The sequence below is a fragment of the Cyrtonyx montezumae genome, unplaced genomic scaffold (assembly GCF_038088225.1).
Source record: "Cyrtonyx montezumae isolate F1298 unplaced genomic scaffold, pur_monq_1.0 scaffold_8, whole genome shotgun sequence".
NCBI lineage: Eukaryota > Metazoa > Chordata > Aves > Galliformes > Odontophoridae > Cyrtonyx > Cyrtonyx montezumae.
In genome coordinates, this window is record NW_027072089.1 from 89,105,005 (window position 1) to 89,120,865 (window position 15,861).

At 37.2% G+C, this 15,861-nt stretch overlaps 1 protein-coding gene across 1 annotated transcript in view; it reads left to right on the top strand.

The window, feature by feature from the left end:
- Window positions 1-15,861, top strand: part of CTDP1 (CTD phosphatase subunit 1) — a 93,703-nt gene that overhangs the window by 34,038 nt on the left and 43,804 nt on the right. The window contains exons 9-11 of the mRNA XM_065753009.1: window positions 590-731; window positions 3,784-4,014; window positions 11,339-11,501. Of these exons, the coding sequence (XP_065609081.1) occupies window positions 590-731; window positions 3,784-4,014; window positions 11,339-11,501 (536 nt within the window). The remainder of the gene's footprint in view (window positions 1-589; window positions 732-3,783; window positions 4,015-11,338; window positions 11,502-15,861) is intronic.

Below are 15,861 nucleotides of genomic sequence, written 5' to 3' on the forward strand. Positions count from 1 at the left end.
AGAGGATGGAATTTGTGATCAGTTGTTGCTTACATACCACAGTGCAGATAGTTTTTTATGGACTTTGTGCTAGCCATGTATAACTTGACATTTGTTGTTCCTCTCTGGCACTAAATAATACACTTGTCTGCTTTGACCGTGCTTCTGTAAAATAGGTTGAGAGGTTGGCAGTGTGTTCTATTATACAGAGATAGTGTGTAGGAAACTTTGCATAAGAAAGTTAGTGTGTTACTCTTTAGCAGTGTGTAAAAGAGCCATTGCTGCTTAGATTGTAGCAAATATAAGTGAAGGAGATGAATTGCAATGCTTCAGGTTGTTTATTTAGTTAACATAGAAGTATGGAGGCTTTCCATACAGATTAATTTCAGAATGCATCCACTGTGCCAGTTCCCCGTGTAGATTGAGTCAGACTGTATCATGTGATATATAAGTCGCAGTTGTATTAGTTAGAATTGTTTTCTTGGAGTTCTTGTTTTTTGTTATATGAAGTTTGGTGGCAAAAAATGTTTTTCATAAACCAGTTTATACTTGTACGCTATCTTGTGTATATACATAGAACGCTGTAATGTTACATTTGACTTCATAATAGGGACTGAAAAAGTACGACAAGCTCAGGACTGCAAAGACCTCCATGTTGTAAACCCTGACTGGCTGTGGAGCTGCCTGGAGCGCTGGGACAAGGTTGAGGAGCAGCTGTTTCCCTTGAAGGATGACTACATCAAAACACACAGGTAAATGCAAGTTTGAGGGAGCAGAGAGTATGAAAACAGATTATTCAGACCAGTTTCTGACAATCTCAGTGTCTTGTATAATGCTTTCAGGCTTTATGAAAACTGTTTTTGTGTATTTCTATGATGTTTAAACTGAAAATTACTAATGAGAGGCAGTCCAGCAGCTAGTAGCATTAGGAGAACTGGTACTGTTAACCTTTGCATTCTTTATTAGACGCTTCAGCTGGAGCAGTTGACCTTGTTAGGTCACTCACATAACACAGGGAATGCCACAAAGATTCAGGAGCATTCATGCTGACAAATGAAGAAATAAAATCTACCATACACTCCCATAACATGAGAAATTGGTAGAGTATTGAATATTTTCTTGACACTTGGTAATGAGGAATAAGAGAAATGAGGCAAGAAGGAGGAAAAAAGTCAGATAAGGGGAATACGTGAAGATTGCAAAAACTGGAAGAAAGGAAGTAGTGAGAGATCAAGAAGCTTTGAGATAATAAGATATGTTGAAGAAGAGGTTAAAATTATACATATACTTGAATGCCACCAAATTGCAGGAACAGACAAAAACTATACTAACACAAAGGAGGCCAAAGGACAGACCTACTGAGAAGAGTGACAGGGCTAAAATAACTTGCTAAAACATACTATAGAGCTAGCTTTCAGCTTCTAGGCTTGGTCTGTTTAGATAAACTTGTTTAATAGCGGCTTGCTAGCCTATCAGAGGACCTTCTCTTTTGGGTTTAAACAAGGTATATAGCGTATTGGATTTTTGATGTTAAAATTATACTGGTTTGATTGAATGACTTGAGCAGGTTAGAGATTTCCTTTTTGAGGCAAAACGTGCCTGTGTAATCACCTCATTCAGCAAAAGCAGAATCACAGAATTATAGGGTTTAGAAGAGAACTCTAGAGATCATCTAGTCCAGTTCCTCTGCTGCAAAGCAGGCTCCCTAGACCAGGTTGCACAGGTAGGCATCTCCACAGGAGACTCCACAACCTCTCTGGGCAGCCTGTTCCAGTGCTCCGTAGTCCTTAGTGTGAAGAACTTCTTACACACATTTGTGCAGAACTTACCGTGCTCTTGTCCTGTCACCATACACTGATGAGGAGGGCAGAAACACTGAGAGTAAGGTCACTTATCAGACAGGAGATTAGCTGCAAATTTGTTGCTTGACTAGAACATTTTGGTTTTAGAAACTGCTTTTAGATATTTAATTTCAACATGTATTTCTCCTAGGAAACTTGGTGTCTGCCAGTAATCTGGACAGTGGTTTGCTTGCGTAGCTTTTTATTTCTAGGTAGGTGAATGTAGGACTGTCTACCCATTTTTGCCAATATCATCCTGGGCTGTGTCAAAAAAGAAGTGGCCAGCAGAGAGAGAGATGATTGCCCCCATCTGCTTTGTCCTTATAAGCCCTCTCTGGAAATCCTCTCTGGAGTACTGTGTCCAAGCCTGGGGAGCTGAGTACAAGGAAAGATGTATTGCTGCTAGAGTGGGTCTGAAGGAGGGCCATAAAGATGATCAAAGGACTGGAGTGCCTCTTACATGAAAAAAGATTGAGGGAGTTGAGCTTGTTTAGGTTGGAGAAGAAAAGGCTCTGAGGTGGCCTTTATTGTGTGGCTTTCCAGTACTTGAAGGGAGCTTACAAGCAGGAGGGAGACTGATTTATTTTTTAGTTTGATACTTGAAGGACTAGGGAGAATGGCTCTAAACTACAAGAGGGTACATTTAGGTTAGATGTTAGGAACTTTTTTTTTTTTGACTCATAAGATAGTGAAGTACAGGAATAGGTTGCCCAGAGAAATTGTGGAATGAGGCATTAAAGGCAAGGTTGAATGGGATTCTGGGAAGCCTGATCTAGTGGTTGGCACCCCTGCTCATGGTAGGGGATTGGAACTAGATGCTTTTTGAGATCTACTTCAACCTAAGCCAATCTATGTTTTTTCATATTTTATTTTTCAATGTCCTGGGAACATGGTGTTATTTTTTCTCACTTTGTTTCAAATAAATTATATCTTATAAGATATAATTTTTTTATATATATATAATTATGTTTCCCCTAGAACTTCAGTGAGTCGCACGTTTATTGTAATGCATATACTTTATTAACCATACTTCTACAACTTCTTTAGAAAAGATTTTCTCCTTAATGAAGCTTTCTAAAATAATAATTATTAAATAAATAATATAAAATAAAATAATTATTGAAAAAACACTTAAACTAGAATATGAACACTAAGAAAATATTTGTATATAAAATGAGTTTAATAGGAAAATGATTAAGTAAACTTGGAACTGGTTGATCTTAAATACTGAACTTGCAACCAGATTACTTCAGAGGTATGGTCTGTAAAAGCACATACTTTGTTGCACTTCTAATAGTTGTTGCAATATAGTATAATTGTGGATTTTTGGTGGGGTTTTTTTGCTAGCATTAGTTTCATAGTACCCTGCATGCTATTTTATCTGATTTTGTTTATCCTTAATGATTCCATTTACTTCCTTTTCTTGTGGCACTTGATCTTAATTGGATCATTTGCTGTACATTATTCCTTCAGACTAATTGGGATATTTCTATTAATATTTCTGAAATGTTATAAAATGAAGCAGAGTGATCAGATATGGTTTTGTATTTTAAAAAATTAATTTGGAGGGCTTTCAAATTAACTCTGCATGTTTTGTTTCAGATCCACGTTGAAGTGCAAATGCTAAGATATGACATAGCAGCATGCTTTTCTCTTTGTTACATATGTGCAGATTGTTATTCTGGTAGTGTAGTTGTTTCCATGTGGAAGCAATTTCAGTAACTTTAAGACAACCTTTTGGACATGTAATATTTTATATTTTTAATAATGTAAGTATGGAATTCCTCATCCTTGCATTTTTGTTTTCAAATTCAGTGAGACTTTTAATAGGAGGGAATGGAATGTTTCCTCAGAAATCTTCCAAAGCACACTGGTTATTAAAGGGAAAAAAAATACCCATTTCTTACATTCTGTTTAGATAGTCCATTTAAGTTTAAAGCATTTTTTTTATTTCATCCAACAGAGAAAATAGCCCTGCCACGTTTCCTGATACACACAGCACATTTCAGACAGCTCTGTTTCATCCAACACCCATCCATCCCAAGTCGCAACCTGGTCCTGAAGTTCGACTTTACGATCCTAACACTGGAAAGCTGATCAGGAAAGGCTCTCAAACATCTGGCCAGCCTATGTACATCCAGTCTCCAGCTCCTCCCATCACCTTACCAGTCCATGGTGAACACTCATCCTTCAGGTACATAAAGAATAGCTATGAGTCACCTCAACTATATTTTCAGATGTTGTAGGAAATTTAACAGATTAGCTTTGCTTTTGATCACATTGTTACCTTTGCTTCAGTTTTCTGTTTTCTTAAAAAGGACTGTTTAACCAATTAGCTGAAGGAAATGAAAGAAAGGGAATAGTCAGATGAAGTGAAATCAGGATCCTAGAATTGTAGGTGCCTTTTGTGCTTCATATAGGTGTGTAGAAACTTTTAAGAAATAAATGCAGTGTGTAGCATGTGTGCTTTGTGTTTGGGGAGCGGGGGGAAAGTTGGGGGTTTTTCTTTGAAGTATATCTCACAGGATTTGGCTTGTGTTGTTGAAATTTTTCTTCCTTGTCTGATAATTCCTTCAGATGTCATAAGCCTCTGTTTTGAAGAATATAAGTGGTAGAAGAGAGTTGCAGCTAATTGAGTATTATTCATAATAGTCATATTACTAAGCAGTAGTTAGTAATTGTAGCAACATTAAATCAAGAAATAGGAAGCAGAAGGAGGCCTGCTTTTTAAAGTGTAAGGCTAGCACCCAGACTTTGTCAAAACATGTGGATTTGGTTAAGCAACAAAAGCAACATTTTTCTCTTAGAGATGCAGAAAATATTTGAAATGTATTCCCAAGTATCTGTGTAAGACGCATTATTTTCTGGAATGCTGTTTAGCCAGTCTTCTTGATTACAGTTGTAAAGAACTATCCAGCTATAGGGCAAGCACTTATCCTTGCGAAATGTGATTGAACTCCATTTTACAATGTGATCAGAGTAAAACAATTGCTATAAAACAATTCAGTTTATCCATCAACTGCAAAAATACAGTTGTTAATGCAAAGTTCTCTACATAACCACATGCCCTTTGAGGTGTATCACTTCTGAAGATTTTGTAAAGTAGTGTACCTTATGTTTTTTCTTTCAATACTTGTTGCTAAATAATTTTGGCCTATTTGGTTGGTGGTGTTTTTTTTTTTTCTTCGTGTTTTTATAGATTTTGCTTACTTCAGCTAAATTTCTGGAAACACAAGGGGCTTTTTCAGTCTCTCGTTTGTGGAGACAAGTTTTCAGCTTTTTTGTCTTTGAAGTCTATATTTTATTTCACAATGGTAGGTTAAATGAACAGGAAGAAATTTAAAGAATCACAGAATCACTTAGATTGTAAAAGACCTAGATCATCCAGTCTGACTGACCACCTATCACTAATATTTCCCACTAAGCCATGTTCCTCTGTAAAATATCTAATCTTTTCTTGAATGTCACCAGGGTTGGTGACTCAGCCACCTCCCAGGGCAGTCTGTTCCAGCTCCTGACCTCTCTTTCCGAGAAGTATTTCCTAATGGCCAACATGAATCTCTCTTTGTGCAACTTGAGGCCATTCCCTCTAGTCCTATTGTTAGTTAGGTAGGAAAAGAAGCTGGTCCCCATCTCACCACAACCTTTTGTCATGTAAGAGCAATAAGGTCTTCTCTGAGCCTCCTTTTCTCCTGACTAAACCAATCCCAGTTTCCTCAGCCATTCTTCGTCAGACTTGTGTTCCAGTCCCCTCACCAGCTTTATTGCCCTTCTCTGGACATGCTCCAGGGCCTCAGTGTCTTTCTTGTAGTGAGGGGCCCAGAACTGAACACAGTACTTGAGATGCAACTTCGACAGAGCTGAGTACAGAGGGGTGGTCATTTCCATGCTCCTGCTGTCTTCGCTGTTTCTGATGCAAGCCAGCATGCCATTGATCTTCTTGACTGTCTGGGTAAAATGCTGGCTTGTGTTCATCTATCAATGCCATGCCCTCAGGTCCTTTTCCTTTACACAGTCTTCAAGCCACTCTGTCCCAAGCCTGTAGCATTGTATGGGGTTGTTGTGGCCAAAGTGTAGGACAGAAGGCAGTTGGCCTTGTTGAACTTCATGCCATTGCCCTCAGCCCAGCTATCCAGCCTGTCCAGATTCCTCAGTAGGGGCACCCTACCCCAAGGTAAATCAATGCTTCCTGCCAACTTGATGTCATCTGCAAAGGACATCAAGTATGTATACACTCTGTGTATGTGTCCAGAGAAGCTGAAAAGCTTCTAGCTTTTGTTTGTCAGTTCTTGTGGAAAGGTGGTTGTCTAGAAATACTGTTGTTAAGGATGTATGTAATCGTCACAACACTTCTAAGATGGCTTATGTTGATATTAATAATTCAGTGCTTTATAAAGAAAAGGTTTTGGTGCTCATCCTGTTTTGTCAGCAACTTAAAGAAAAGTTATGTTCATGCCTACACCTTTTTTTCTTTAACACAGAGGTTTTTCATTTAATCCTTTTATGGGAAAAGAAAGAAACAGAATCAAATTCTGAGATATTTTGAGTTTGAAGGGGCCTTTCAAAATTAAATTGTTTTAGTCAAGTTTCTCAGAGCCCCGGATAGTGAGTATACAGTGAGATAGTATCTTCTTCTCACTCCTTTGTTGTATTTCATTTCAGCATTTTTGACTGTCAGTGCCCAGGGCTGAGATGGTTTAATTTAAGGAAGTGAATTGTAGATTCATAGAAAGGTTTGGGTTGGAAGAGACCTTTAAGATCATCTGGTTCCAACCTCCACCCCGCTATAGGCAGGGACAGCTCCCACTAGACCAGGATGCTCAAAGCCCCATCCAGCCTGGCCTTGAACATCTCCAGAGAGAGGGCATTCACAACCTTTCTGGACAGCCTGTTCCAATGTCTCACCAATCTCACAGTGAAGAATTTGTTTCTGATATCTAGCCTTAATCTACCCTCTTCCAGTTCAAAGCCATTCCCCCTTGTCCTGTCACTGCATGCCCTCATAAAAAGTTCCTCCCCAGCTTTCCTGTAGACTCTTTTCAGGTACTGGAAAGTTGCTAGAAGGTTCCCACTGGAGCCTTCTTTTGTCCAGGCTGAGGAGCCCCAACCCTTATAGACAGTCCTCATAGGGATGCCACTCCTGCCCTCTTATCTCCGAGGCCCTTATGCTGGTGAATAATTAGTATTTTCACTGTTGTTTCCTGATAATTTAGTTTCAGCGGTAACATTACTCCGTTGTCGACAATGATGCCTGAATTGGTGCATGTCTATATTTCTCAGACAGTTCATCTATCTTTAGTTGTAAGGAATACCTTGATAAAGGCTGAGGAGATCAGTCACCAAATAACATTTTAAGTAATTTTAATGGATAGATCATATGGTGTGGACAGAACACCAAAGCTGTAAACAAGTTGAGTATGTATACAAGCTGAGTATGAACAGTTTTGCTGTGTTTTAACTGAGGAAGAGCTAAAGCAGAAGCCATCATTTACTTTCTTGAAGTATTAATGGTAGCTTAAATTGCCAAAGTAACTTTTCTTTAAAAAAAAAAAAAAAGCCATATTGTATACTTAATACTATATACCATATAATACTTAAAAGAGATGATGTTAGTGCAGTTATTTTTTCATAGAGGGCAAATCATTTTGTGCCCTTGCAGACTTTATGTACTATATTTTTCTAATGCTGCAGGTGTGAGTTTTGGAATTTAAATACAGAGCTGTTAATACTTTCAATTGCTTCTGTTATGGGTGTGTAGTTAAAGCCTGCAGTAATGTTCTGTTAATTTCTAAAAATTCCACTGGATTCTGAACTTCGGGCAACGGGCAAGAGTTCTTCCAGTGTGCAATGAAACCACTGAAGAAATGAATAGTTGTCACATATGTTATAGCAGTAATATTTGGTCTTTAAGTGTAGACTTTTGAAAATAATTAGTTGCAAGACTGCTTTCTAAGACGTGCTCTGAGTTATGTGTAAAATTTCCTGACTGTTTCAGTTTGTTTTTTATTTTGGATTCTTGTTCAAGTTGAATTCTGCAGAGAAAATAATTTTAAATAGAATATGACTAGTTGAATATCTACAAACTTTGCTATAAGCAAAATCAACACCAGTGAACTACACATGATTCTTGAAACTTAGTTATCGTTTTGTGTGGTAGATGCAGATTTGGACGTTGTGCTCAGTTCTGTGAGCGTTAAATACCTTCTTTCTGTTGTTGCTGTTGCAGTCTAAGTAGAAGGACAGTGAAGAGCTTGTGACTGTACTGGAAATTATTGCTCCTGACAGCTGACAATTGGTCTGTTTTGCCCATTGGAGAGCAGCAAGGATGCTTTTTTTTTTTTTAGTAACTTGTGTAAGACCTTTAGCAGTGCATATGTTTCTCAACAATTTCCTCTATCATCATAAGAAGAGTAGTCTAATAGAAGTATGGGACGTACTAAAGTGGTGACAACTTTGTGAGGTGTGTAATTTAATGTTATCCATGAGAAGAAATGCAAGAGGCTTCTTGGACTAGATTAAAGAAAAAAATACTGCAAGTTACAGAATTTCATGTCTAATTTATGTGCTCAGTATTACAGTTTTTCTTACCTAATGCTGTAAATCTTGGCAACAAAAAATTGACTGATGACTGGGTTTTCAGGTTTTTTTTTCAACCTTTTCACAATAATGCCAGCCTAGCTCTTGGCCGCACTGCGCTATCAATGGAAATGTTAAGATGCTTGTTACTTCCACGAGTATTGAGCTCAGCTTTCTTGTAGAGTTTCTCATGCTTGTGTATGTAGCTGTGCCTGTAAGACTAGCAAGCACCAACTAATTTATACAGGGTTAATTTTTTTTTTTACTTCTGAAAAAGTGCTTATGAATCTCATCTGGTAAGAAATGTGAATTCCTGCATTTATGTGTTCTTAAATTACAGTCTATATAACAGATAAAAATGTTAATAACAACATCTTTGATAAAATAAAAATGCTTGTCACAAACCTCAAAGAAGTCTTTGTTTTGTATTGCTTTTTGAAGTACTTTCTTATATATACTATTTCTAACCTAGTAGCTGTTGGCAAATAATGAAAAATAAAAATCCAACAGGAGCATTTAGATGCTGCTAATAGTTATTTGCAGCTAACCTGTATGTGTATAATGTGATCAAGTGTGATCTCACGTTGTATTCTTGATAGTTCTAAACAGTGGTGGAGTTTTCCATGACTAACCTGAAACTTGTATTACTGCTGCGTGTTGTTGCTTCAGAGTAAACAACTTCATAGATCTTAGATTCAGTATCTCCTAGATTAAACTGTCAATACTGATTATATTCAATAAGGTTGCAGAATGGTAACTGCCTTTGCCAACATTTGAGGTGATGGTGATGTTCTCATAAGTATTGTAAGTATATAAACAAGAGTACAATGATGCAGAAACTGCGAAAAGAGTTCTGTTATTGGTAGAATTCTATGTTCTTAAATAGACAATGTTTCTTTTATAGTCTGAAAGAATCTGCTTGGCTGCCTACCTGCTACGTATAATCTAAGTATATAATTCTTGATATAGTCAAGCTTGCCATGTTAAGTTGGGTAAGATGCCTATATCTTTCATTTTGCCATTCACTGCTTTACAAGGAATGTAAATAGCATCACTACCTTTCTCTTGGCTAGAGTAACTATTAGAAAGACACAGGAAGCATATTATTGAAGACCCTTTTGAAAAATATAGTGGAGTACTGTATTTTCATTCTTAAGAGTGAAAATGATTGCCTGAGCAGAGGAATTTATAAAAAAAAAAATTGTAGTCTTAAATGAACAGTTATAGTTGGGGGGTTGGGGAAGAAGATACATCTGTCCGTTGTTTTTTTTTCTTCTTAGGAAATTCTAGTCTATACAAGAGGCACAATGCAGGGACTAATTTTTACTGAGTTGCTGAGTAACGAGTAATGTTGTCGTGCATCTTATGTAGCATGCAATGCAATTCATAGCAAAAAAAGCAATTGACTTGAGTTTCTCCCTCCACGTTTTGTGCCCCCCCCCCCCCCAAATTAAAATATGAATTCATGTATCTTGTACCTGTCCGTGGCTATTTACAGGAAGGAGACATACCTTCTAGGAAATAAAGCCTTCAAAAGGAGCTCAATCAATGGCTTCAAGCTTGTTCAGACTTGATGAAATACTGATGTAGAAAGAAATATTTTATTTATGTGGCATTCTCATGAAGCAGTTAAATTCATGATATGATAAATGTTTTTCTAGAACCTCATGTGACTGAATTTACATAATTTTAAGGCATAGTTGGTTCTGGGGTGGATATATATATATATATATTATTTATTTTTTTTTGCATAGAGCTGGTTTTCATGCTCTAAAGCTGTTACTTGAAATTGCAAGCTTGATAAGGAGAAGCCATTCTGCTCTGAAACTTGTCAGCAGACACTGTGTTGTATCCTTTCTGTATTGCCATCACGATCATGTACAGCTTGATGCTGGTGTTTCACCTGGTGGCTACAGCTCAAAACAGCTTGAGATGTCAGATACACAGCTGCTTTTAAATTTTGTGCTAAGTATTCTCTATGCATATAATCTTCTAGCTAGCATAAAGAGTTTGTGATGCAGGAACTTGTTCTGACTGTGAGATCTTTAAATATGACCCTGGGGTGTGCTGAGCTGCTATAATGTTTTTCAGGAGCTTAGTGTGATGACAAACTTGATATTTGTAGGTAAGCATTCTGCATAGCAGTTATAGCTTCTGCAAGTGTTAATTAGCTAGGTAATAATGGAGGAGAAAAGTTACCTCAGGAAGACGGATGTCTGCTGCTGTTCTAATTGTTGTCAAGCATTTATTACCATTATATAGCAATTCCCATGAAGTTATTGGTGTTTATCCATTCTAATTAATATTTTGTCATTCCTTTTTGATCCTGCATGTATGGTTAAATGCAGTAAAGTTGAAACTACTGGAATATTTAAATACACAAACCCAAACAAAATATGGTCTGTTTTGCTTCTTATACAGGCTTAGCATCAGGGAAGTATTTGAAGATTGAGGCCACAGAAATGAACTTTTTACCTGCAGACCTCTTGTCTGAGAGTTTGAGAACTAGAGTGTTATACTGTAAGACTGAAGAATGCAAGTAGAATGTAGGAGCAGGAGAATCACGAGTAGAATATAAGAGCTATTTCATAAATTATAGTTGTGTCAAATGAAGTGACGAACTTTTAACACCAACCTTGAAGTATTTTTAATGGCGACACATCTCCAGCTAATGAAGCACTTAATTTCATGGGAAGTTTGATGTTTACATGAACAGTGGGAAGACAACAAAGTAAATGTCATGTCAAACTAAGACCTTAAGCTGTGAGACTGAAAATAAAGTGTTACTGAAATATTTGATCTTCTCTGTTGAGCTGATGAACATCGAAGCCTTTTAAATGAGGTTGTACATATTCAGTCATAAACTGTGTATAGGATTTTATTTCTAGACAAGTTATAAGTCAAGTAAATCTTTCTTATGTGAGACCCCTGAAATTTTTCAGAGTTGTTCAACCACACCAGCAGCAGATCTTTGAAGATGACCTACCAGTGACTGAAAATGAAGAGCAGCCTGGTCCATCTAAGCGGAAACGCCAGCCAAGTATGTCTGAGACCATGCCCCTGTACACCCTATGTAAAGAGGATTTAGAGAGTATGGATAAAGAGGTGAGCTGTGGCTAGTTGCTGACATAACGATTATTATGCATGACAACTTAGTTTCTGTTGAATTATGTGTGTATGTGAACTGACCTTGTATGCCTCTACAGTAATCTGAAATAAAAGCTGTAGCAGACTAAGAAGTACAGTTTAATTTAAAATGGGAATTATGTCCTGCAAGGCAAAATCCAGTTCGGGAATTGAGTTCTTATGCATGTAAGCTGGCCATGAAAGCAGATCTTTTTTTTAATGCCACTTTGTCACAAGAATGTCATGTTTGCTGTGTGTTAAGCTTCATTTGGTGTCACTTTAAAATACATCTTTCAATAATTTGGACAAAATTTGGACTGGGTGGGAGAAGACACGTCTGTTGATGTGAAGAGCACAGGCTGTACAGAATATCAAAGCACCAGTTGAGAGGCTGGGGCCTCATTTGTCTGTAGATGTGTAATTTTAACACTGTTAAAATAGTTTTTTGTAGTTCTTGGAGATGATGGGAGCTTTCTGTTAAAGAAAGAACTGTACTTCTTTATGAGCAAAATACATTGTTTGCAATTCATTCTAGTCCTCTACCAGCTGCTTATTTTACAGTTATCTTATGCACTTCTTTCAGATGAACCACCTTCTTCTATAATACTAAGTGATATGGGGGGAGGGGGGATGGGTATCGTTGCATGTTACATTTTCGTGAGTTCATTACACTGTGCATGGTTTTATAGTAACTCCAATCTTGAGTATTCCTCTCTGAGCCCAGATCAATCACAAGATGTGGATGCAAGAGTGTATAACTTAGCAGCTTCAGAGAGTAAGTTGTTAATGAGATTCTAGCCATATTGAGCCTTGAGTGTTACTTTCAGAAAATAAAAGCATGAGAAGGAAACTGCACATTTTATTAAGGAAAAAAAGTTTGTGTACTTTTTTTATCGTGATATTTTAAATATCATGATTTCTGCTCTTAGATTCTGGAGGAACTTCAGCTTGAAGTCCAAGCTCATGTCCAGTGACTTTCAACCACTGTCATCTACTCTGAATTTCACATCAGTGCAGGCCTTTATCTCTCTCTAGTAACTCTTGATGATGACAACTTCTTTATCATAGTTTTGTTCCAAAATATGTTACCCGTTCTAAAGCTTTCACAAGAAACAGTATAATCATTTTGTCATGATACTCATTCTCTAAACCTGTCTGTTGTTTCCGTGTTTTCAGTGGTACTCACAGCAGTTTGTTGTTTATGGGTAGTCTTTGAATAGTGTGGTGTGGCTTTTAGAAAACATTCATGGACTGCTGTTGCTTGCAGTAAATTCTCTGATCTGAAAGGAAGTGTGCATGTATCTCATAATTAGTTCAATAAGTATTTAGAGATACTACTCAGGAATCTTGGTAGAATCTTCTGGCACTGTTTTGTGCTTGATTCTGCTTCTGTTGCTACAGAAAATTTGCCAAATACATTAATTTCTGCAGATACAAACATCTTAAATTATGATGATTGATTTCCTTGAATTATGCTTTTTCTTGAACTACATATTTGGAAAAGTAGACTGGATGAACTTCAAAAAAAAAAAAAAAGGCTTAATTTTCAGTAGGTTGTTTTTGTAGTTCTTTAGTCCAGGAATGTAATTTGAGATTATAGTTGCTGCCAAAAGGTTTTGCTTCCACCAGTTTGTTTCCTCCCTGTCTTTATCGAAACGTTTACTTTCTCTGATCGTCAAGCAGCTGAATCAGAAGAAGCTTCATTTGTTTTTGTTGGGTTTGTTTAATGTGGTGGATATGTTTCTGGAGTGTTAGCTCCCCAGTGTGGTTTGTTCAGGAATCAAATATCAGCATTGACATGAAAAGAGGATGCAGATGTCGTGGAAGTTAAACTGGACATAGTAGTGTCAGCAGGTTATCTCCTGGAAGCTGACTAGAGTGGTCAGGGGAGACTGATGTAGCCATGTGACCATTACTGTTATCCTGCGTAAAGATAATGTAATCATGAAGAAGAAATGTAATTTGAGTAATAAAATGAATTTTCATGGTGTCATGGGAGTACCCCTTATGAAAAAGGGGAATATGTCTGGTCATGTAGTTATAAAATCTAAAAATTTATTGGAATAAATCAAGTGATTCTGCTTTCAAGAACATCAGCAACTGAAGTGAAAATAATAGAAATTTTCAATTAGTGTTCAGTTCACCCTGATAATGCTGTAACTAATTTATTTTCCACAGATGACTTTGTCAACATCTAATTCTTTATCAAAATTTATTCAAAAAATAAGTGGTTGTTTTTTTTTTTTTTTTTTTTTTGCAATAATGTCACTGAAGTGTGATATTCCTGCTCCCTGCCATAAAAATGCTTTAGTTCTGTTTTTGGCTGTTTGATGGCTATGCCATCAGCTGTTTTCCAAACTACCATGGGGGAGCGGGGGAATACATGTTCCCTATCACAGCCTTGATAGGTTGCTTTAAAACAGCAAGTGCTAGAGCTGAGAATGGTAGGTTTAGGATAATATGTCGTCCGGGAAGGATGAAAACAGATCCTTAAAGTTTGGCTTTGCTTCAGTGTAGGCCAAATTTCAATTAATTCCTGCCCCTGTGCCACCATTTATTACGTGACTATACTATAAGCCAGTTCTGGGGACTGGTGTGGCCTGAGGAGATGACTTTCAAAGTTAATCTTTGTCATTTTCAGCTTTCTTAGAAAACTCACCATTGCAGCAACAGGCTGCGGGTGGGAAAAACTGGGAATGAGCTGCGAGGACAGAACTTCAGTGCTCTGTATTTCTATCTGCATCCTCAGTTTTCTTTTTTTCTCTTGAACTTACTGTCAAATTCAGATAAGGTTTTTTACTGGGTCAAAAGGAGTCTTTTAAGTATAGGCACTGGGATTTATTTTCAATAAAATGAGGTAGGGAATGCAAGAGATTATGCTGTTGCAGTGGATGTGAGAAGTTGTTTAACATAACTGCTTTAAGGTTGATTTCTTACAAAAATCTTGCTTTTTAATTTGAAAAATCTGACAAAGCCCCGCAGGTCTAAGTAATACAGAACTTGTATGTAGTTACACAGGAAAACTTGTTTAGGTGTGTCGAGTTGGAAGCCAATTAATAGGTTTAATTATAATTATGATTATTAATTATAATCACTTTGTATCCCTACCCTAAACAGTATTACAGAAGGAAAAATTTCCACAGGCAGGCATCTATCACTGAAAGGTTTTTTTTTGTTCTTGGTGTTTCAGCTCAGATCGTACTGAGGATACCAAGTAAGTCAAAGGGAGTAAGTAGTATCCCAGCTGTCGGGCAGCAGTTTAAAATCAGTTAGTCTTTTGCATCTTTATTGGCGTCAGAGATCTACAAGACCATATCCAGCAGTAGCTTCTTTTGCCACTGGTGTGATGGACTGCTTGAGCATTACGGAAGTGCAAGAGCAAGAGAGTTAAACATCCTAGGATTGCTGTGCAATGCCAATCATAGTGCATACTGAGAGAATCCATGCTTGAGAAATAAACAACATGCTAATGGTGATATATCCATTTTAAGAATTTTCTTTCTTTTCTGTGCTAGCTATGCACAGATGCTTTGTCACTCATAGCTGCTGCTTCTTTGCTATGGAATAATATAGTTTATTTATACATAGGTTGCTCAGAAAGTAATGTCTCCTATTTATTTCCATGGAAACTACAACAGATATGAAGAGTGGAGCAACACTACTTGATAAAGCAAATTCTCACATTCAAAGCACTATTTTTAACATAGTCATCACAATTAACTATGCATTGCTGCCTACAATTAATAAAAACCTGCATGCTACGTGGATAGGAATCTACACCAGAGCAGGTGACCTGCTGTCATCACTGCTGAAATGCACCATCTACTGCTTCACTGTGCTTCCATTCACTGGTCTCCATAAATGTAATCAACTATTGATGAATGTTAGTGAGTGGTTTGTTTTTTTTCCCACATGGAGAAATTTAGGGGCGTACCTTTGCTTCATTCATGCTTCCATGTCAGAGTGCCCCTCTGCAGCCATCTGTCGCACAGCATCAGCATGTAATGGAATATTGGTGAGAAGTTTCAACCACTACTGCCATCCCACCAACATCCACCTCTGATGTCTTGGAGCAATATTGTAAAATAGGAGGCATTACTTTCAGAGCAGGCCTCAAAATTATTTATAAGTCCAGAGAAAATTGTATTTCTAAGTAAGTAGCTATGTGATACATAATATCACATGTAAGTAGCTATGTGATACATGCAAACTATTGGTTTGTAAAGATGGTATTTATATTGATCTATGCTTGGTATGCTGTGATCTTTGATATGTTGCAGTTTTGCCGAAGGGCAAAAATTCAAGACTATGTTTAAAGAGGTTTGCAAATGATTAAATG